The following is a 13,349-nucleotide window of genomic DNA, read 5'->3' on the forward strand; positions in this document are numbered from 1 at the left end:
CAATGCGAGCGGCTCTACTACAAATACATATCTTGCTTTCTTCCGGGTCTGAGAAATCCTTGCCGCAGAAAGTTCAAGCAAAGAGAAGAGAGACCAGGTACAGATGCATCATCGACGGGGAATATCATTCACAGCTCGCGATAGTCACTGGGCCGCACTCTTCGATTGCGAGCTTGGTGGCGTTGTGGATTCACAGGCTGGCGGAAGTAGGGTGAGTCATCTTCCCGAGAGTATGGACCCCCAAAGGCCGTCCGTTGTTGGTTGGAGAAATTATTGACGCCCGGTCCCTGGAAGCCGGGGTTGGGGGCCATCGCACCGGGTGCCTGCGCCATCGGAAATATCGGCATCGACCCGTCGCCATTGTACATGTTGGGAAATCCATTCGGCATGGAGCCATCGCCAAACATCCCCGCCGGAAGGGGATTGAAGGGCATATTCATCGGGTTCCAGCCGGGGCCCATGCCATTGGCGAACATCGGGTTCATGAATCCCATCGCATCATTCCCGAACCCTGGTCCAGAAAAAGGTACAGGAGGCATGCCCTGCATTCCCATGGGACCAAACGGCATCTGGGGATTGAAGGGCATCTGAGCAGCGTTTGTCGATCCCTCTGGTACCGAAGCGTCAGCATTCGGCGCATCAGGTTCTCCATCACCGGCCTTCTGCTTCTTAGCCACATTTCCGGGGCTCGACCTCCCCGTGTCACGCTGGGCTGGCTCGTCCTCGGCTGGTCTCTTCTTCGATTGGGTCGGCGCACTCTCAGAGGCTTGGGTGGGCTGTGGCTCTTTGGATACTGGGGATCCTTGGGGCGCAGCTTCGGAGCCTTCGTTGGCGAACAGGCTGTCCTGGCCGGCAGGCTGCTTTTCCTTCTCTTTCTTCGCATCGGCCTTCTCAGCTTCGTACGCCTTGATGTTGGAGACAGCCTCATCATCCGGGGTGAGATTATCGAGGAGGACACCCTCCGTTCCACAACCCGGACAAACAAAGTCACTTTCAATCAAGGCATTTGTGATACAATCATTGCAATAGGTCCTCTGGCAGCATGGTGTTTTGGTCGGCTCTAAGAACATCCTCTTGTCAATGGGACACTCTAGACCTCGCGCCTGCAGTGCCTTGCTTTCCTCCGCTGCAGCTGCCTCCGCTGCTGCCGCTGCAGATGCCTTGGCCTTTTCCTGGTACAGTTCCCAAGCGGCCTTATCCGGTCTAGCAACGACAAAATCCCCATCGGCATTGACCATGACCCCCGTGTTCCTCGAGTCATCAGTGGAGCCATCCGGGGCCAAAGATTCTGGTTTCTCGACTTTGGTTTGAAGTGAACGCGGGATACCTGTGGAGCGCTTGACTCGGTATTTGCCGTCAAACTTGGGGTCGTTGTTGGTCGGACATGCTTGGATCCAATGACCTGATTGATTCCCGCGGTTAGTGACTTGCTATCTTTCAACCATGAGAGATCACACGTACCTTTTTCTCTGCACCGGTAGCACAGATATCCGGGAGGTGGAGGGTGATCTGGGATATTGACTGGTTTGCCTCTGCCACGCCCAAACGGTACTGGAGTCGCACTAGAATGCAATGTTAGTATCTAACGAGGTATGACGCAACGAGTGAGGTGCTCATACTTGGCCATCTCCTGTTGCTGCTCTTTCCATTGACTGGCCTGCAGGTTGAAAAGGGCATTTATTTTCTCTTCTTCCGTCTGTGCATTGTTGAGCTCTAGCACGTTGTTGCTGATGCCACCACCCGAGGCAGATCTTCCAACGGCGGACGGTTCATTGCGGGCATTGCGAGCATTGACAGGCATCTTGCCCGAGACATAACGAGCAGCGCCACCCTTGCCCGGACGCGCGGCGGGCAGCCGGCGGGCGATCACGGACGTCGATCGAGGAATAATGGTAGTGTCATCGTCATACTCTAGAAGGGAGACAGTGGTCAGTCGTTTTCCAGCTGGAGGAAGAAGAGGTAGAGACGTACCCTCCCCAGTGTCCTCGTTGTAGATGGACAGCTCAAAGTCAGATCCATCGCCCAATCTACTCTGGCTGATGATCTCTCGTTTGAGCTCAAAGACCGAAATACCTGTGCCATCGAACGTGACTCTTGAGGGTTCCTTTTGGGATTTGAATTTGAAATGAACAGACGATGACATTGTATTCAACTGTGTGTGTGATGCGATGCCCCGGGGGGAGTGCAATTAGACCAAGACTTGGGAACACCACAGTGACAGAAATACAAGCGAGAATCAAAAAGGGAAGACAAGAAGAGAGAGAAAAGGGAAGAAGATGGCTGATTGCCCAGGATCACAGAAAGAAAGTCAGAAAATCCAACCAACCAGTCGGACTTGCTCAAGGGCGGGTTTGAGGAAAGAGGTAAAAGGGACAAGGGGAATTGATAGTGGTGTCTCTACCGACGCGGATGCTCGAGATCATGGATTGAGAATTATCTTTCTTTCTTTGTTTGCTTTCCTCTTGGGGTGTTGAATGGCCGAGTGTTCAAATCACTGCATACAAATGAAGATCAAGGAGTAACGAGCGCAACTGTCGAAGAGATGCGGCCGTAACAAGGAAGAGAGACCTGTTGCAGTCCGATCGTTGGACTTTTCCGCTTTGGAGAGCCTCCTGACACCCTGACCAGCAACTACACCAGATCGGAGCGACCCTTGCCGAGACTGTACCGACCGACCACGCGGGTCGCGGAGAGGGGAGGGGGATGAGAGACCACAGGAGGTCGCGTCACGAACGTCGAGTTTCTGAAGGACAGTAGTCAGTGATGACTGTGGTAGTCCGGGATGCGACAAAGGGGCTGTGGTTAGCGAGCAGGCCTTGGGGGTTGGGGAGAGTAAGAAGAAGAGGAAAGAGAGAAGTGGCGGGAAGGAAGAAAGCGGAACGCTGAGTCAGGCCTCCACCGCCTGGCCTACCGCCTGGCCTACCGCCTGTTTGTCTATGCAAAAAAATCGATATCTATCTACTAAAGGTACCAATCTATCTAACTACCTGTACACTTAACCGTCGCTCTCACAGACCAGCCTCAAACTGACGAACCAGAAACCCATCCGTCCGAAGATAATCCTTAACCTCGCTCACGGTATACTCTCCTCGGTGGAACTGGCAAGTGGTCAATAACGGTCATCCATTTCAAGGCCTTGGTTTGAGGCATCACTTACCATGCCTGCCCCCAGGGCTGCGTCCGTCGTTGTCTTCCGGAACACCTCGGCAAAGTGCCCGGGGTTCCCTGCCCCGCTGGAAGCAATGACGGGGATCTTGATCGCGGCCTTGACATCGTTGATCAACTCTAGGTCGAACCCACTGTTGCTCCCATCCTTGTCGATGCAGTTCAGCAGGATTTCTCCGGCTCCCATGGCCTCAACCGCCCGCACCAGCTGTCGAACGTCCATGTCGCGAGTTTCCCGTCCGCCCTTTACCGTGCACTGGTACCAGCAATAGCTTTGCCCCGCAGCATTGGGGTGAACGGTTTTGAGGGTATGGTGGTGGGTGTGCTCGGGTCGGTCCACGTAGACCCGTTTCGGGTCGACACTCACCACCACGGCTTGCTTTCCGTAGGCATTGGAGATCGTCTCAATCGCTGATTGGCCGCTGAGCTTTTCGCCGGCGCTGTAGTAATCTTCGGCAGCAAAGACCGCGTCTGAGCCAATGCTGACCTTGTCAGCTCCGGACTTGAAATACATGGTGGCCACGTCCAGAGCGGAGACGTGAGTACCATCCGTGTCCACGGCGTCTTTGATTCCTCCACCAATGGTCAGGGGCACGAAGACGGTCTCCGATGTCCTCCGCAGTATCTCCAACATGGGCGTGTCGGCGAGTGGGCAGTTGCGGAAAGAGGTGATGTTCAGGAAAGTGACCTCGTCCGCTCCTTGCTCGTAATACTTCTTGGCCATATCGACGGGCTTTCCTAGATTTCGGACCTGGCCACCAGCGTCCATTCCGCTCTTCTCGCGCACATCGTACTGGTCACCTTTGGTGACGACTAGATCGCCCGAGTCGTTCGTCCGTACATCAAGACAGGCAATAACTCTGCGAGTCAGCCCGTCCTCTCCTTTGCCCACAACTATATCCTGGGAGAGCGATTGGGCTTTATCGCTGTTTAAGAATGCACGGATGACACGAAGCCCAGCCTGGCCGCTCTTTTCGGGGTGGAACTGTGTTGCGAAGATATTGTCTCGGGCAATGGCGCCGATGAACTCCTCCTCGCCGTAAGTGGCCGTAGCGACCGACCATCCATCACTCTCGAGAATGCCCGATTCGTAAAAAGCCGCGTAAGAATGAACGTAGTAGTATTTGCTTGTCGGCCGCAATCCATAGAAACTCCGCTGCGTGGAACCTCCGACGCCGGTGTTCATGGCGGAGTTCCAACCAATATGTGGCACGCTCTTGGTGGTATCATTAAACTGCCGCATGCGCATCGGAATCAAACCCAGTCCGGGGACATCGGGGTCCTCCTCTGAGCCTTGAAAGAGTGCCTGTAGGCCAACGCAAATACCCATAAAGGGTTTTCCCGCATCGATATGCTGTCGGATTGGTTCCAAGTACCCTCCTTTGTTGAGCTGCGAAAGACAATGACCGAAGTGACCGACGCCGGGGAGGATCAGTTTCTACAAGGGAAGGTTTTAGCAGCAGCGACCAAGGGTTCGGAAATGGGGAGTTACTCACCTCGGCATTCTTCACGTCGTCGGGGGATTTAATCCATTCGACTTCGTAGCCGACTTGATTGATGGCATTGACCAAGGACCGGATATTTCCGGCCACGTAATCGAGCAAGTGCACGGTAGGCATGGCGACAGACAGTCAAGCTGGCGAGGACAAAGAAAGAAGAATGAGTGAGTGAGTGGGATGCGACATGGGCCCCGCCAAAGCTGAGTCATTCCGATCTATATATATTTTTTTTCTACAGGGCAGGCTACCCAGAAGTAAAGAAACCCATCCATTATTGTTCTAGTTGACGGTCTTCTCCCCAGTATCCTGTAAATAGATGAGTCCGTTAGAGGGCTGCCAGTCGTCAAAATTAGCAGAGCACCGAATAGAGGTTAGTGGGAGATAGCTACCGGACTGAACTGTCGCAGGCGGACACCAGCAGCCTCGAGAATCGCGGCGCTCTAGATTTCGGAATTAGCGGATGGAATGAATCTATATATGAGAGTCGCATGGCGCGTACATCTCGGTCCATGTTGTAGCTTTGAGAGTAAACCACCTCGGAGATGCCCACTTGGGCAAGTTTGACGGTGCAGGTCAAACAGGGACACCTAGTACGGAAAGATCTGTCAGACAGGGAACGCATGGCAGTTGGAACAGCAAAACAGACGTGTCACAATACAGAATGGCTCCCTCCCGAATCCGTTCTCGACCCGCTTCGAGCAGCGCGTTCTCCTCGGCGTGGATACACAGACAGGTCGAGAGGCCAACGCCGCCTCCATCTCCACGGTTGCACCTCGGGCCTGCAAGTAATATTATGAGACAAAAGAACAGGACCAAGGGTCATCATTTCGTACATCCACCTTCATTACAGTTCGTGAGGTGTCGGGGAGTCCCATTGTACCCGGTGCTGATCACTCGCTGTTCCCGAACCAGCACACAGCCTACCCGTCTTTTCATGCAATTGCTCCGCTGGGCCGCCAAAGAAGCCAGCTGCATGAAGTATTGATCCCAGTTTGGACGCAGTCGTTGCTCATCGGCGAGCTCGAGCGCCTGGAGAGCGTGGTGCAGTTCCTGGAGGGAGGATGAGGAGTTGAACAAGCGTACCTGGGCTCGATCGGTGAGATAGACCCTGCCGAGGTCCCGCTCGTACAGGTGACGGTCATTCCAGAGCACGAACTTTTCCAGGTCGGGTGGGTCCAGTTGTCTTCTCCGGCACCGGTCGGTGAAACGCTTCCATCGCAGACTTACGGGGGCGTCGACACTCACGAGGAGAAAGAAGGGACGTAGAAGGAAGCGGTCGAGGGTGTTGCCATCGGCAATATCGGTGGTGACCCAGCGTTCTTGCCATCGCTTGGTCGCGAACTCGAGCAGGGTATCGGCGTCTTCGAAGACCAGGTCTGCGGATTGAACATCGCTTCTCTTGCGAATCTGCGAGGCTTGTAGGCGGAGGTCATCGTCGGGCTCGTCGGCGATGTGATGGCGGCGTTTGTAGGAGAGCTCAAGGAGCTGAAAGCCCTGGACCTGAATCAAGTATTCGGCAATGGTATGTTTGCCGGCGCAGATACCGCCACACAAGCCAATGAGCATGATGCAGTATGTAGGTAGGTTGTGAGGGAGGAGAAAACGCGGACGACGCGTAGGTGGATCTGAGTGGGGGTGATAAGCAGATAACCGAGAGAAGTACTATGAAGCACTGCCACCTACGCGTATGCAGGCACGTCCGAATCGTTGTAGGAATGATAATTGTACCTAGGTATACCTTGGTGGTATATCCTATGTAGTATATTTGTAGTATACCCTAGGCAAGTCCTAGATACACACTATGTAGGTAAGTCCTAGATCTGGTGATAGGCTACACGCTCAGCTGATCGGCCCTTCTGACATCACCTCTTCTTCTTCTTCTCTTCTCTCCTTCTCTCCCACCACCACTTTCGCGCCCACCAGAATGCAGTACGCGCCCTTTGCCTCCGATATCGAGCTCCCCTTTTACACGGCCCTCGCTTCCCACAAGATCAACCATGACAAGCTAGACGACTCTGCCCGCGCCTTGCGGGGTCTCTATGAGATTCGCTCGGCGGACCCCGCCAACGCTTCATGTCGCATGCAAATCCACGGCAATTCTCTGACCAGTGATGAGTAAGTGCCATGTCTTCTGCGCGGTCCCCCGCTGACACTCGGGATATAGCGTGCCCGCGGGCTGCTACCGGGCCGAAGGCATGATCCGAAATGTCAACACCGTCGAGGAGTATCGGAACATGGACAAGTCGCAGATGCTACATCAGGCCGGTCAAACGGTAGACACCCCTTCCCCAGATCCTCGGACTGGCCTGCTAACACAAGGATGCAACAGATTTGGGATGCCATCAACGATACGACGATTTACTCTTGCCCCTCCTTACTATCGTCATTTGTGATCCTGTCATTCGCCGATCTTAAAAGCTACAAATTTCACTACTGGTTTGCCTTTCCGGCAATCCATTCAGATCCCCCATGGGTCCCCATCGAATCCACAGCCTCCCAAGCGGGCCAGTCGCGCCAAGACACGGAAACAAACCTCGCCAGTGGAAAGTACCTGTCTTCACAGGAGAGCGCATCACTGGTAGATGCCGTTCAGACCTGGTGTTATGGAGTCGATGCCCGACAGCGGGGGTTTTTTCTAGCACGAAGGCGGAAGAGCTCTGGCTCAGGAACCAGGGCGACACAAGGAGACGCTGCTCCAGCAGATTGCACCTGGGCGATAGCGGCATTGTCGGAGTACGAGAATCATTTCTTTACCGGCGCTAAATTCGAGGATTGCTATATTTGCTTTGCGGACCCATCAAACTATGAGAATGCACCCGGGTGGATGCTGCGGAACCTGCTGGTTGTCGTCCAACGTCGGTGGAAATTGGATAAGGTGCAAATCTTACGGTATCGCGATGTGCAGTCAAAGCGGGACCAGGGCCGCAGCATCGTCCTACAACTGGAATCACGGTCGGAGCCAGGGACTGACAATGCGAAGCCCACGCAGAGCACCGGGCCACTGCCCAAGGTGACGGGTTGGGAGCGCAATCCTGCCGGCAAATTGTCCGGGAGAATGGTAAATCTGACGGAATACATGGATCCAAAAAGGTACAAGCCCAAAATGGAGGCAGCTAACTGCAATAGTGATTGCTGACTGTGTTTGTGTCTATCTCCAGGCTGGCTGATCAGTCGGTCGATCTAAACCTGAAGCTCATGAAATGGCGAATCAGCCCGACGTTGGATCTAGACAAGATCAAGCATACCAAATGCCTCTTACTTGGGGCTGGCACCCTTGGTAGCTACGTCGCTCGGAATTTGATGGTATGAGAACTTGAAGTCGGCTCGGCTCGTCATTGGGAGCGCTAACAATCGAGTCTCCAGGGCTGGGGTGTAAGGAAAATCACATTTGTGGACAAAGGAACCGTATCATTTTCCAATCCCGTCCGGCAACCACTCTTCAATTTTGACGACTGCTTGAATGGTGGCGCGCAGAAGGCGCATCGAGCATCCCAGGCCCTAACAGAGATCTATCCCGGGGTAGATACCGCGGGACATGTCCTCTCTGTGCCCATGGCTGGCCATCCGATAGTAGATGAAGGCGAGACGCGCGCTAACTTCGACACCCTCAAAAGCCTGGTCGATGAGCACGATGCCGTCTTCCTGCTCATGGATACCCGAGAATCACGCTGGTTGCCCACTGTGATGGGCAGAGCAGCCGGGAAGATCGTGATGAATGCGGCATTGGGGTTTGATTCATTTGTTGTGATGCGGCATGGCATCGGCGGAGGTGAGGGTGAAATCGCCGACCTCGGTTGCTATTTCTGCAACGACGTCGTGGCTCCGATCAACGTGAGGCCTCCCCAAAGATGTTCATTGAATACATGATTGACAGAGGGCAAAACAGTCGATCAAGGACCAGACACTTGATCAGCAGTGTACCGTTACCCGTCCTGGCGTCGCTGCCATAGCCTCTGCGTTGCTGGTCGAATTGCTCGTGTCGGTACTGCAACACCCCAAAGGGCCTGCGGCACCGGCCACCTCAATCCCGAATGACGAAGGCGAGAGACATCCCCTTGGGCTTGTGCCTCACCAAATCCGAGGATTCCTCTCCACATTTGAGAACATGTCGGTCACTGGCAAGAGTTACAGCAGCTGCAGCGCCTGCTCCGACAAGATCATCAATGCATATAGGGAGCACGGTTGGGATTTCGTGAGAAAGGCCCTCAACGAACCCGGCTATGTAGAGGAACTGAGCGGGCTTAAGGAGGTATATAAACCCCGATTCCCGGCCATCTCCCAAACACTGACAGATGTTAAAAGGTTCATGAGAAAGCGGAAGCCGCGCTCGCCGACGTTGAGTGGGACGAAGAGTCTGAGAATGAGGGCGTTGAGATTCTGTAGGCAGCATTGTGTCGATTCTCAGTCTTGCGTGATGATGCTGTCGGTCCCTGGGTGTGCTTGCGGATGGTTCCTGAGGGTGCTTGTGTTGCGTTTTGTTGCTCTTAGGATTTTCGCTCCAGGCCCACGAAATACGCCTCCTTTGATTCCTGCTGACCACTTTAGCCATGATCATCCGCTGGAATAGAGCAAGCAGGGCACATACACTGCGAGAGGACTCGGGCTTGAGCCGATGGACCCTTTGGAACAGTTCCCGCAGCTGCTTCTCTAATTGCTTGTCCTCCGCCCCTTGGTAAAACTTGCAGACAAAATGCCCGCCCGTCCTCAGGACATCCGAGCTGAAGCGTAGGGCAGCATGGCAGAGGTCCTTTCCCGAGTCAGCACATGCAGAGTCGTGACGGACAATTGGAAGCTTACCATACTCCCGGCGTGATCCCTGAAACTCACGCCGCTGGTATTCATCATCCTATAGGGATTACTTAGACTTCGTTTCCAGAAACCAGAAGTCTGGTGCCAGGGAGCAGACATATCGCTGAGAACCACATCCACCGGTCTTTCCAGGTTGGGAGTCTCTTGTTCTGTGTCCCCTTCCGCCTGTCCTGAATTTGCCGTGGCGAATGCCGAGAATTCCGGTCCTCCCGTGTCCTCCAAGCTGTTTCGCGGGCGTGGCCGGCCCCTATTGGGGCTGCGCAAGAAGTCCCGAATATACTCCTGCACCTCGGGGGAAAGGAAATTGCCCTGTATTGTCGACACCCCTTTGGGAGGTTGGGCCGGGATGATGTCGACCCCAAGAACTCGGCCGTGCGGTTGAGTGCGATTCACGGCCACCTGGTCGACCATTCAGCAATGTTGGTTTGTTTTTTTATTTTTTGTTTTTGTTTTTTTGGATAGAGGAATATCAAACACACCTGCGACCAAGACCCTGGCGCATAGCCCTGCAGAATGTTTTAGTAAGATGGAGACCTCGTAGGCGACCTCTCTCTCTCATACCAAGTCCACCACTGTCTGCCCTCCCCGGAAGATCCGGTATTTCTCGTCAATCTAATTGCAAAGACAATGTCAGAACAGGCGAGTTACTGTGAGGGATCGACCAGGGGTTGGTACCTGCAGCAGTTTGAATGCAGCGCGACTTTTCAGGCCTTGCACTGCGGCCTCTTTCGTAAAGCGATCCTGCTGCTGACGAGCCTGCCAGCGCTTGGATGAGGAATGCCTACCCTGGACCGGGAGCCAGAGGCGACATACATTCCAGCCGAGGGGACGAGTTGGAGGCAGCAGCAGCATGGAGGGCCGTCAGGAGGGAATTGGAGTGGTTGAGGAGGAAAGAGTTTCTGCCGGCAGAATAGTTAGTTACTTACTACATGAACTAACTATATATACCATACCATGCACGACGTGGGATTCATATTATTAATTACTATTCTTCTTCATCGCTTCCGGTCTCGCTTCAGCGGCGAAAACCCCACCGGTGCGCCAAATCCAAGCGCTCGAGGTCCGCCGGTCACAGGGACCACCGAATTCCCCAGGGCGAGCTTGCGCCCAGGCTTTCGGGTCTCGAGTTCTTCCCCCTCCTCCTCCTCCTCCTCCTCCTCGTCAAACAGACGATCTCGTTGAGCGCCCAGCTTGCGCTTCTTGACTTTCACCCCCCCGTTTTCCGCCGGCGGATCGGGGAGCTCGTCGCTGAGATCTCGGGTCTGCATCGGACCCCCCAGGCGGCTGGCCGGTTTCTTTGCTTCCTTGCGAGATGCGGTCAGGACAGACTTGCCTTCGCCGGCCTCGGGTCTTTGCCCCGGATTCTTGGTGGAGGTAACAGGGGCTGCGGCGCGCTTTTTATTCGGACTGCTCGCATGATATTTGGCAATTGATATCTGCGATTCGTCTGCAGACAGGTGGATCTCGTCCGCCTCGGCTACGGAACTGTTTGGAGAGTCTGACGGCGCCCCAGTGCGGTTGAGAAACGGAGTAATGGAAAACGCGGATTTGTCACCCGGCAACACCTGGGGTCTCTTCACTTTCTCTTGTACCCGAACCGCTCCGGGGGTGGCAATGGTCATGGCAGCAGGGTAATCTGGGGCAGCCCGCTGCAGGGGCACCATCCGAGATCGCGAATATGAGGCGTCCTCCGACTCCATCCTCATGCTGCGCCGGTGCTGCAATTCTTCTTGGGCTTCCTGTAACTTGGTCTTGGTCGACCGCAACTGTTTCTTCAGGCTCTCGATCTTCCCTTCTAGTACCGCTCGCTGACTCTCCCACCCTTGCTGGCGGCTATCTCGATCCTGTTGCTGCTGAGCCCGCGCTTCGACTGCCAGCTCGCTGCGCAATTCCTCGACGCGTGCGGAGACCTTTGCAAGCTCCTCTGCTTGCTGGGATGCCTTGGTTTGCGTGCGCCCGTGGGCATGCCTTTCATTTTCGAGTTCCACTTCGAGTGAATTGAACTGTCGCTCCAGTTCGCGTTTTTCCGCAACGAGGGCCTGATAAGATGAGTTCTGCGCCTGCAGCCGTTCAACCTCGGTCCGAAGCGCAGTCGTCTCTCGGAGCAGACGCTGCTTCTCTGAGAGAGCTGTATTGTAGCCAGTCGAATGATGGCTGAGGTTTGAGATCTCTCTCTGCTGGGGATTAGAAACGTGGACATTGAACTGGGTGGGCCACTTACTTGAAGCCTTTCTATCTCCGCAGACGAGGCTTGCATATGATGATCGAGTCTGTCAATTTCCATGCACGCTTCACCGAGCTGCTGACAGGTGTCGGACTCCGCCTTAGCCAGTCGAAGGGTCTGTTCATTGGCCTGGTCCAACTGCGAGCGCAGGGCGTCCCGCTCGAACTGAAGCAACAAATGCTCCATGCGCCGCACGCGATCTCGCTCGGCATCCAGCAGACGCGCCGATGCTGCGGCGGCCTTTTCGTAGTCTCTCTCAAGACCAGCGGTCTGGAGGGCCATCTGCGGTAGCCGGTCAATGATGGACATGGTTGGTTGTTGTTCCCTCACTGATTCGTTCCGCGTCGCGTCCATCCATACAACCTGGGTTGATTACATAAGCAATACTACGTAATCCGGACTGGACACCTGGCACGGATCACTCACTCACTTCCTTCCACTACTACTTCCTTCTTCTCTCCTTCTCTCAATTGACTACCCCGCTGTCACCATGAAGCTCTGGACAGCGTGGCTCCTTCTGCTCTCCATCGTGTCTGTGGTCGCCCAGTCTTCCTCCGATGCCAAATTGGAGAAATTCCAGGCACTGTCTCGCTCCGGTCCCGTCGAGTTGGACGCCGACGCCTTCGACGAACTGACGTCCAAGCCTCGCGATTACTATGCCGCTGTTATTTTGACCGCGCGGGATGTCCGCTATGGCTGTCTCATGTGCCGTGAATTCCAGCCCGAATGGGAGTTGATCTCCCGTAGCTGGAATCGAGGCACCAAGCTCGATGGTCTGAACATGGTCTTTGGGACCCTGGATTTCGATCAGGGTAGGATGGTTTTCCAGAAGGTGCGCACGGAGCCTCGGTCCCTCCCTACTTCTCTCGCTAACGAAGGCAGCTCATGCTTCAATCGGCGCCCGTCCTCCTCTTGTTTCCTCCCACCAGCGGTCCTTTCGCCAAGGTTGAGGAGGGCCCCTTCCGATTCGACTTTACTGGGTACGTTTGTCTCCTGAAACGGTAATTTTGAGGTCATCCCGCTCATATATTCCATTTTCTTTCCACAGTCCCCTCTCCGCCGACCAGTTGTACTCGTGGATCAACCGTCACCTCCCGGAAGGGCCCAAGCCCCCATTGGTTCGGCCCGTCAATTACATGCGAATTGTCTCCGCCGTCACCATCCTAATGGGAGTAGTTACTTTGTTCACGGTGCTGTCACCGTACGTGCTACCAGTAGTTCAGAACCGGAACCTCTGGGCGGCCGTCAGTTTGATCGCTATTCTGCTGTTCACCAGTGGCCAGATGTTCAATCATATCCGGAAAGTGCCTTATGTGGCAGGTGACGGCCGAGGCGGCATCAGCTATTTTGCCGGTGGATTTCAGAACCAGTTCGGCCTGGAAACCCAGATCGTGGCTGCAATGTGTAAGTGGATTCTTTCTCTTTTCAATTGGTCGTGCTGCTGACAACGAACGTCGACGTAGACGCCGTTCTGTCCTTTGCCACCATTGCGCTGGCCGTGAAGGTGCCGCGGATGGAAGATGTCAAGGGGCAACAGTTGGCCGTGTTGATCTGGGGAGGCGTGCTGTTTGGGATGTATAGCTTCCTACTGAGCGTGTTCAAGGCTAAGAACGGAGGCTACCCGTTCTTCCTGCCTCCGTTCTAGGCTCCGC

The 13,349-nt window shown here is 54.7% G+C and overlaps 8 protein-coding genes across 8 annotated transcripts; 2 read left to right on the forward strand and 6 right to left on the reverse strand.

Moving 5' to 3' along the window:
* Positions 1–128: 128 nt before the first annotated feature.
* On the reverse strand, positions 129–2,143 carry N7510_008656 (cleavage polyadenylation factor subunit MPE1; the record flags this gene model as incomplete). The annotated part of the gene is made up of 3 exons (XM_056980581.1): positions 129–1,402; positions 1,462–1,562; positions 1,620–2,143. 3 exons carry the CDS (start codon positions 2,141–2,143, stop codon positions 129–131), a joined length of 1,899 nt encoding a protein of 632 aa, XP_056830790.1.
* A 488-nt stretch (positions 2,144–2,631) lies between these two features.
* N7510_008657 (imidazoleglycerol-phosphate synthase) lies at positions 2,632–4,784 on the reverse strand (the record flags this gene model as incomplete). The annotated part of the gene is made up of 4 exons (XM_056980582.1): positions 2,632–2,743; positions 3,013–3,098; positions 3,158–4,603; positions 4,662–4,784. 4 exons carry the CDS (start codon positions 4,782–4,784, stop codon positions 2,632–2,634), a joined length of 1,767 nt encoding a protein of 588 aa, XP_056830791.1.
* A 159-nt stretch (positions 4,785–4,943) lies between these two features.
* N7510_008658 (deoxycytidine monophosphate deaminase) lies at positions 4,944–6,230 on the reverse strand (the record flags this gene model as incomplete). Its single annotated transcript, XM_056980583.1, has 5 exons — positions 4,944–4,997; positions 5,054–5,104; positions 5,164–5,251; positions 5,311–5,443; positions 5,498–6,230. The coding sequence occupies 5 exons, from the start codon at positions 6,228–6,230 to the stop codon at positions 4,944–4,946; spliced, it is 1,059 nt and encodes a 352-aa protein (XP_056830792.1).
* A 358-nt stretch (positions 6,231–6,588) lies between these two features.
* On the forward strand, positions 6,589–9,047 carry N7510_008659 (putative autophagy ubiquitin-activating enzyme ApgG; the record flags this gene model as incomplete). The annotated part of the gene is made up of 7 exons (XM_056980584.1): positions 6,589–6,779; positions 6,829–6,937; positions 6,994–7,754; positions 7,823–7,967; positions 8,028–8,495; positions 8,539–8,913; positions 8,967–9,047. 7 exons carry the CDS (start codon positions 6,589–6,591, stop codon positions 9,045–9,047), a joined length of 2,130 nt encoding a protein of 709 aa, XP_056830793.1.
* A 321-nt stretch (positions 9,048–9,368) lies between these two features.
* N7510_008660 (uncharacterized protein) lies at positions 9,369–9,884 on the reverse strand (the record flags this gene model as incomplete). Its single annotated transcript, XM_056980585.1, has 1 exon — positions 9,369–9,884. The coding sequence occupies one exon, from the start codon at positions 9,882–9,884 to the stop codon at positions 9,369–9,371; it is 516 nt and encodes a 171-aa protein (XP_056830794.1).
* Positions 9,885–10,103: 219 nt separating this feature from the next.
* On the reverse strand, positions 10,104–10,325 carry N7510_008661 (uncharacterized protein; the record flags this gene model as incomplete). The annotated part of the gene is made up of 1 exon (XM_056980586.1): positions 10,104–10,325. One exon carries the CDS (start codon positions 10,323–10,325, stop codon positions 10,104–10,106), a length of 222 nt encoding a protein of 73 aa, XP_056830795.1.
* Positions 10,326–10,468: 143 nt separating this feature from the next.
* Positions 10,469–12,006, reverse strand: N7510_008662 (uncharacterized protein; the record flags this gene model as incomplete). The annotated part of the gene is made up of 2 exons (XM_056980587.1): positions 10,469–11,645; positions 11,762–12,006. The coding sequence occupies 2 exons, from the start codon at positions 12,004–12,006 to the stop codon at positions 10,469–10,471; spliced, it is 1,422 nt and encodes a 473-aa protein (XP_056830796.1).
* A 181-nt stretch (positions 12,007–12,187) lies between these two features.
* N7510_008663 (OST3/OST6 family protein) lies at positions 12,188–13,342 on the forward strand (the record flags this gene model as incomplete). Its single annotated transcript, XM_056980588.1, has 4 exons — positions 12,188–12,529; positions 12,580–12,677; positions 12,746–13,101; positions 13,161–13,342. 4 exons carry the CDS (start codon positions 12,188–12,190, stop codon positions 13,340–13,342), a joined length of 978 nt encoding a protein of 325 aa, XP_056830797.1.
* Between the last annotated feature and the right edge of the window lie 7 nt (positions 13,343–13,349).

This window comes from Penicillium lagena (assembly GCF_028827675.1).
Source record: "Penicillium lagena strain IBT 129212 chromosome Unknown utg000006l_segment0_segment0, whole genome shotgun sequence".
Taxonomy (NCBI): domain Eukaryota; kingdom Fungi; phylum Ascomycota; class Eurotiomycetes; order Eurotiales; family Aspergillaceae; genus Penicillium; species Penicillium lagena.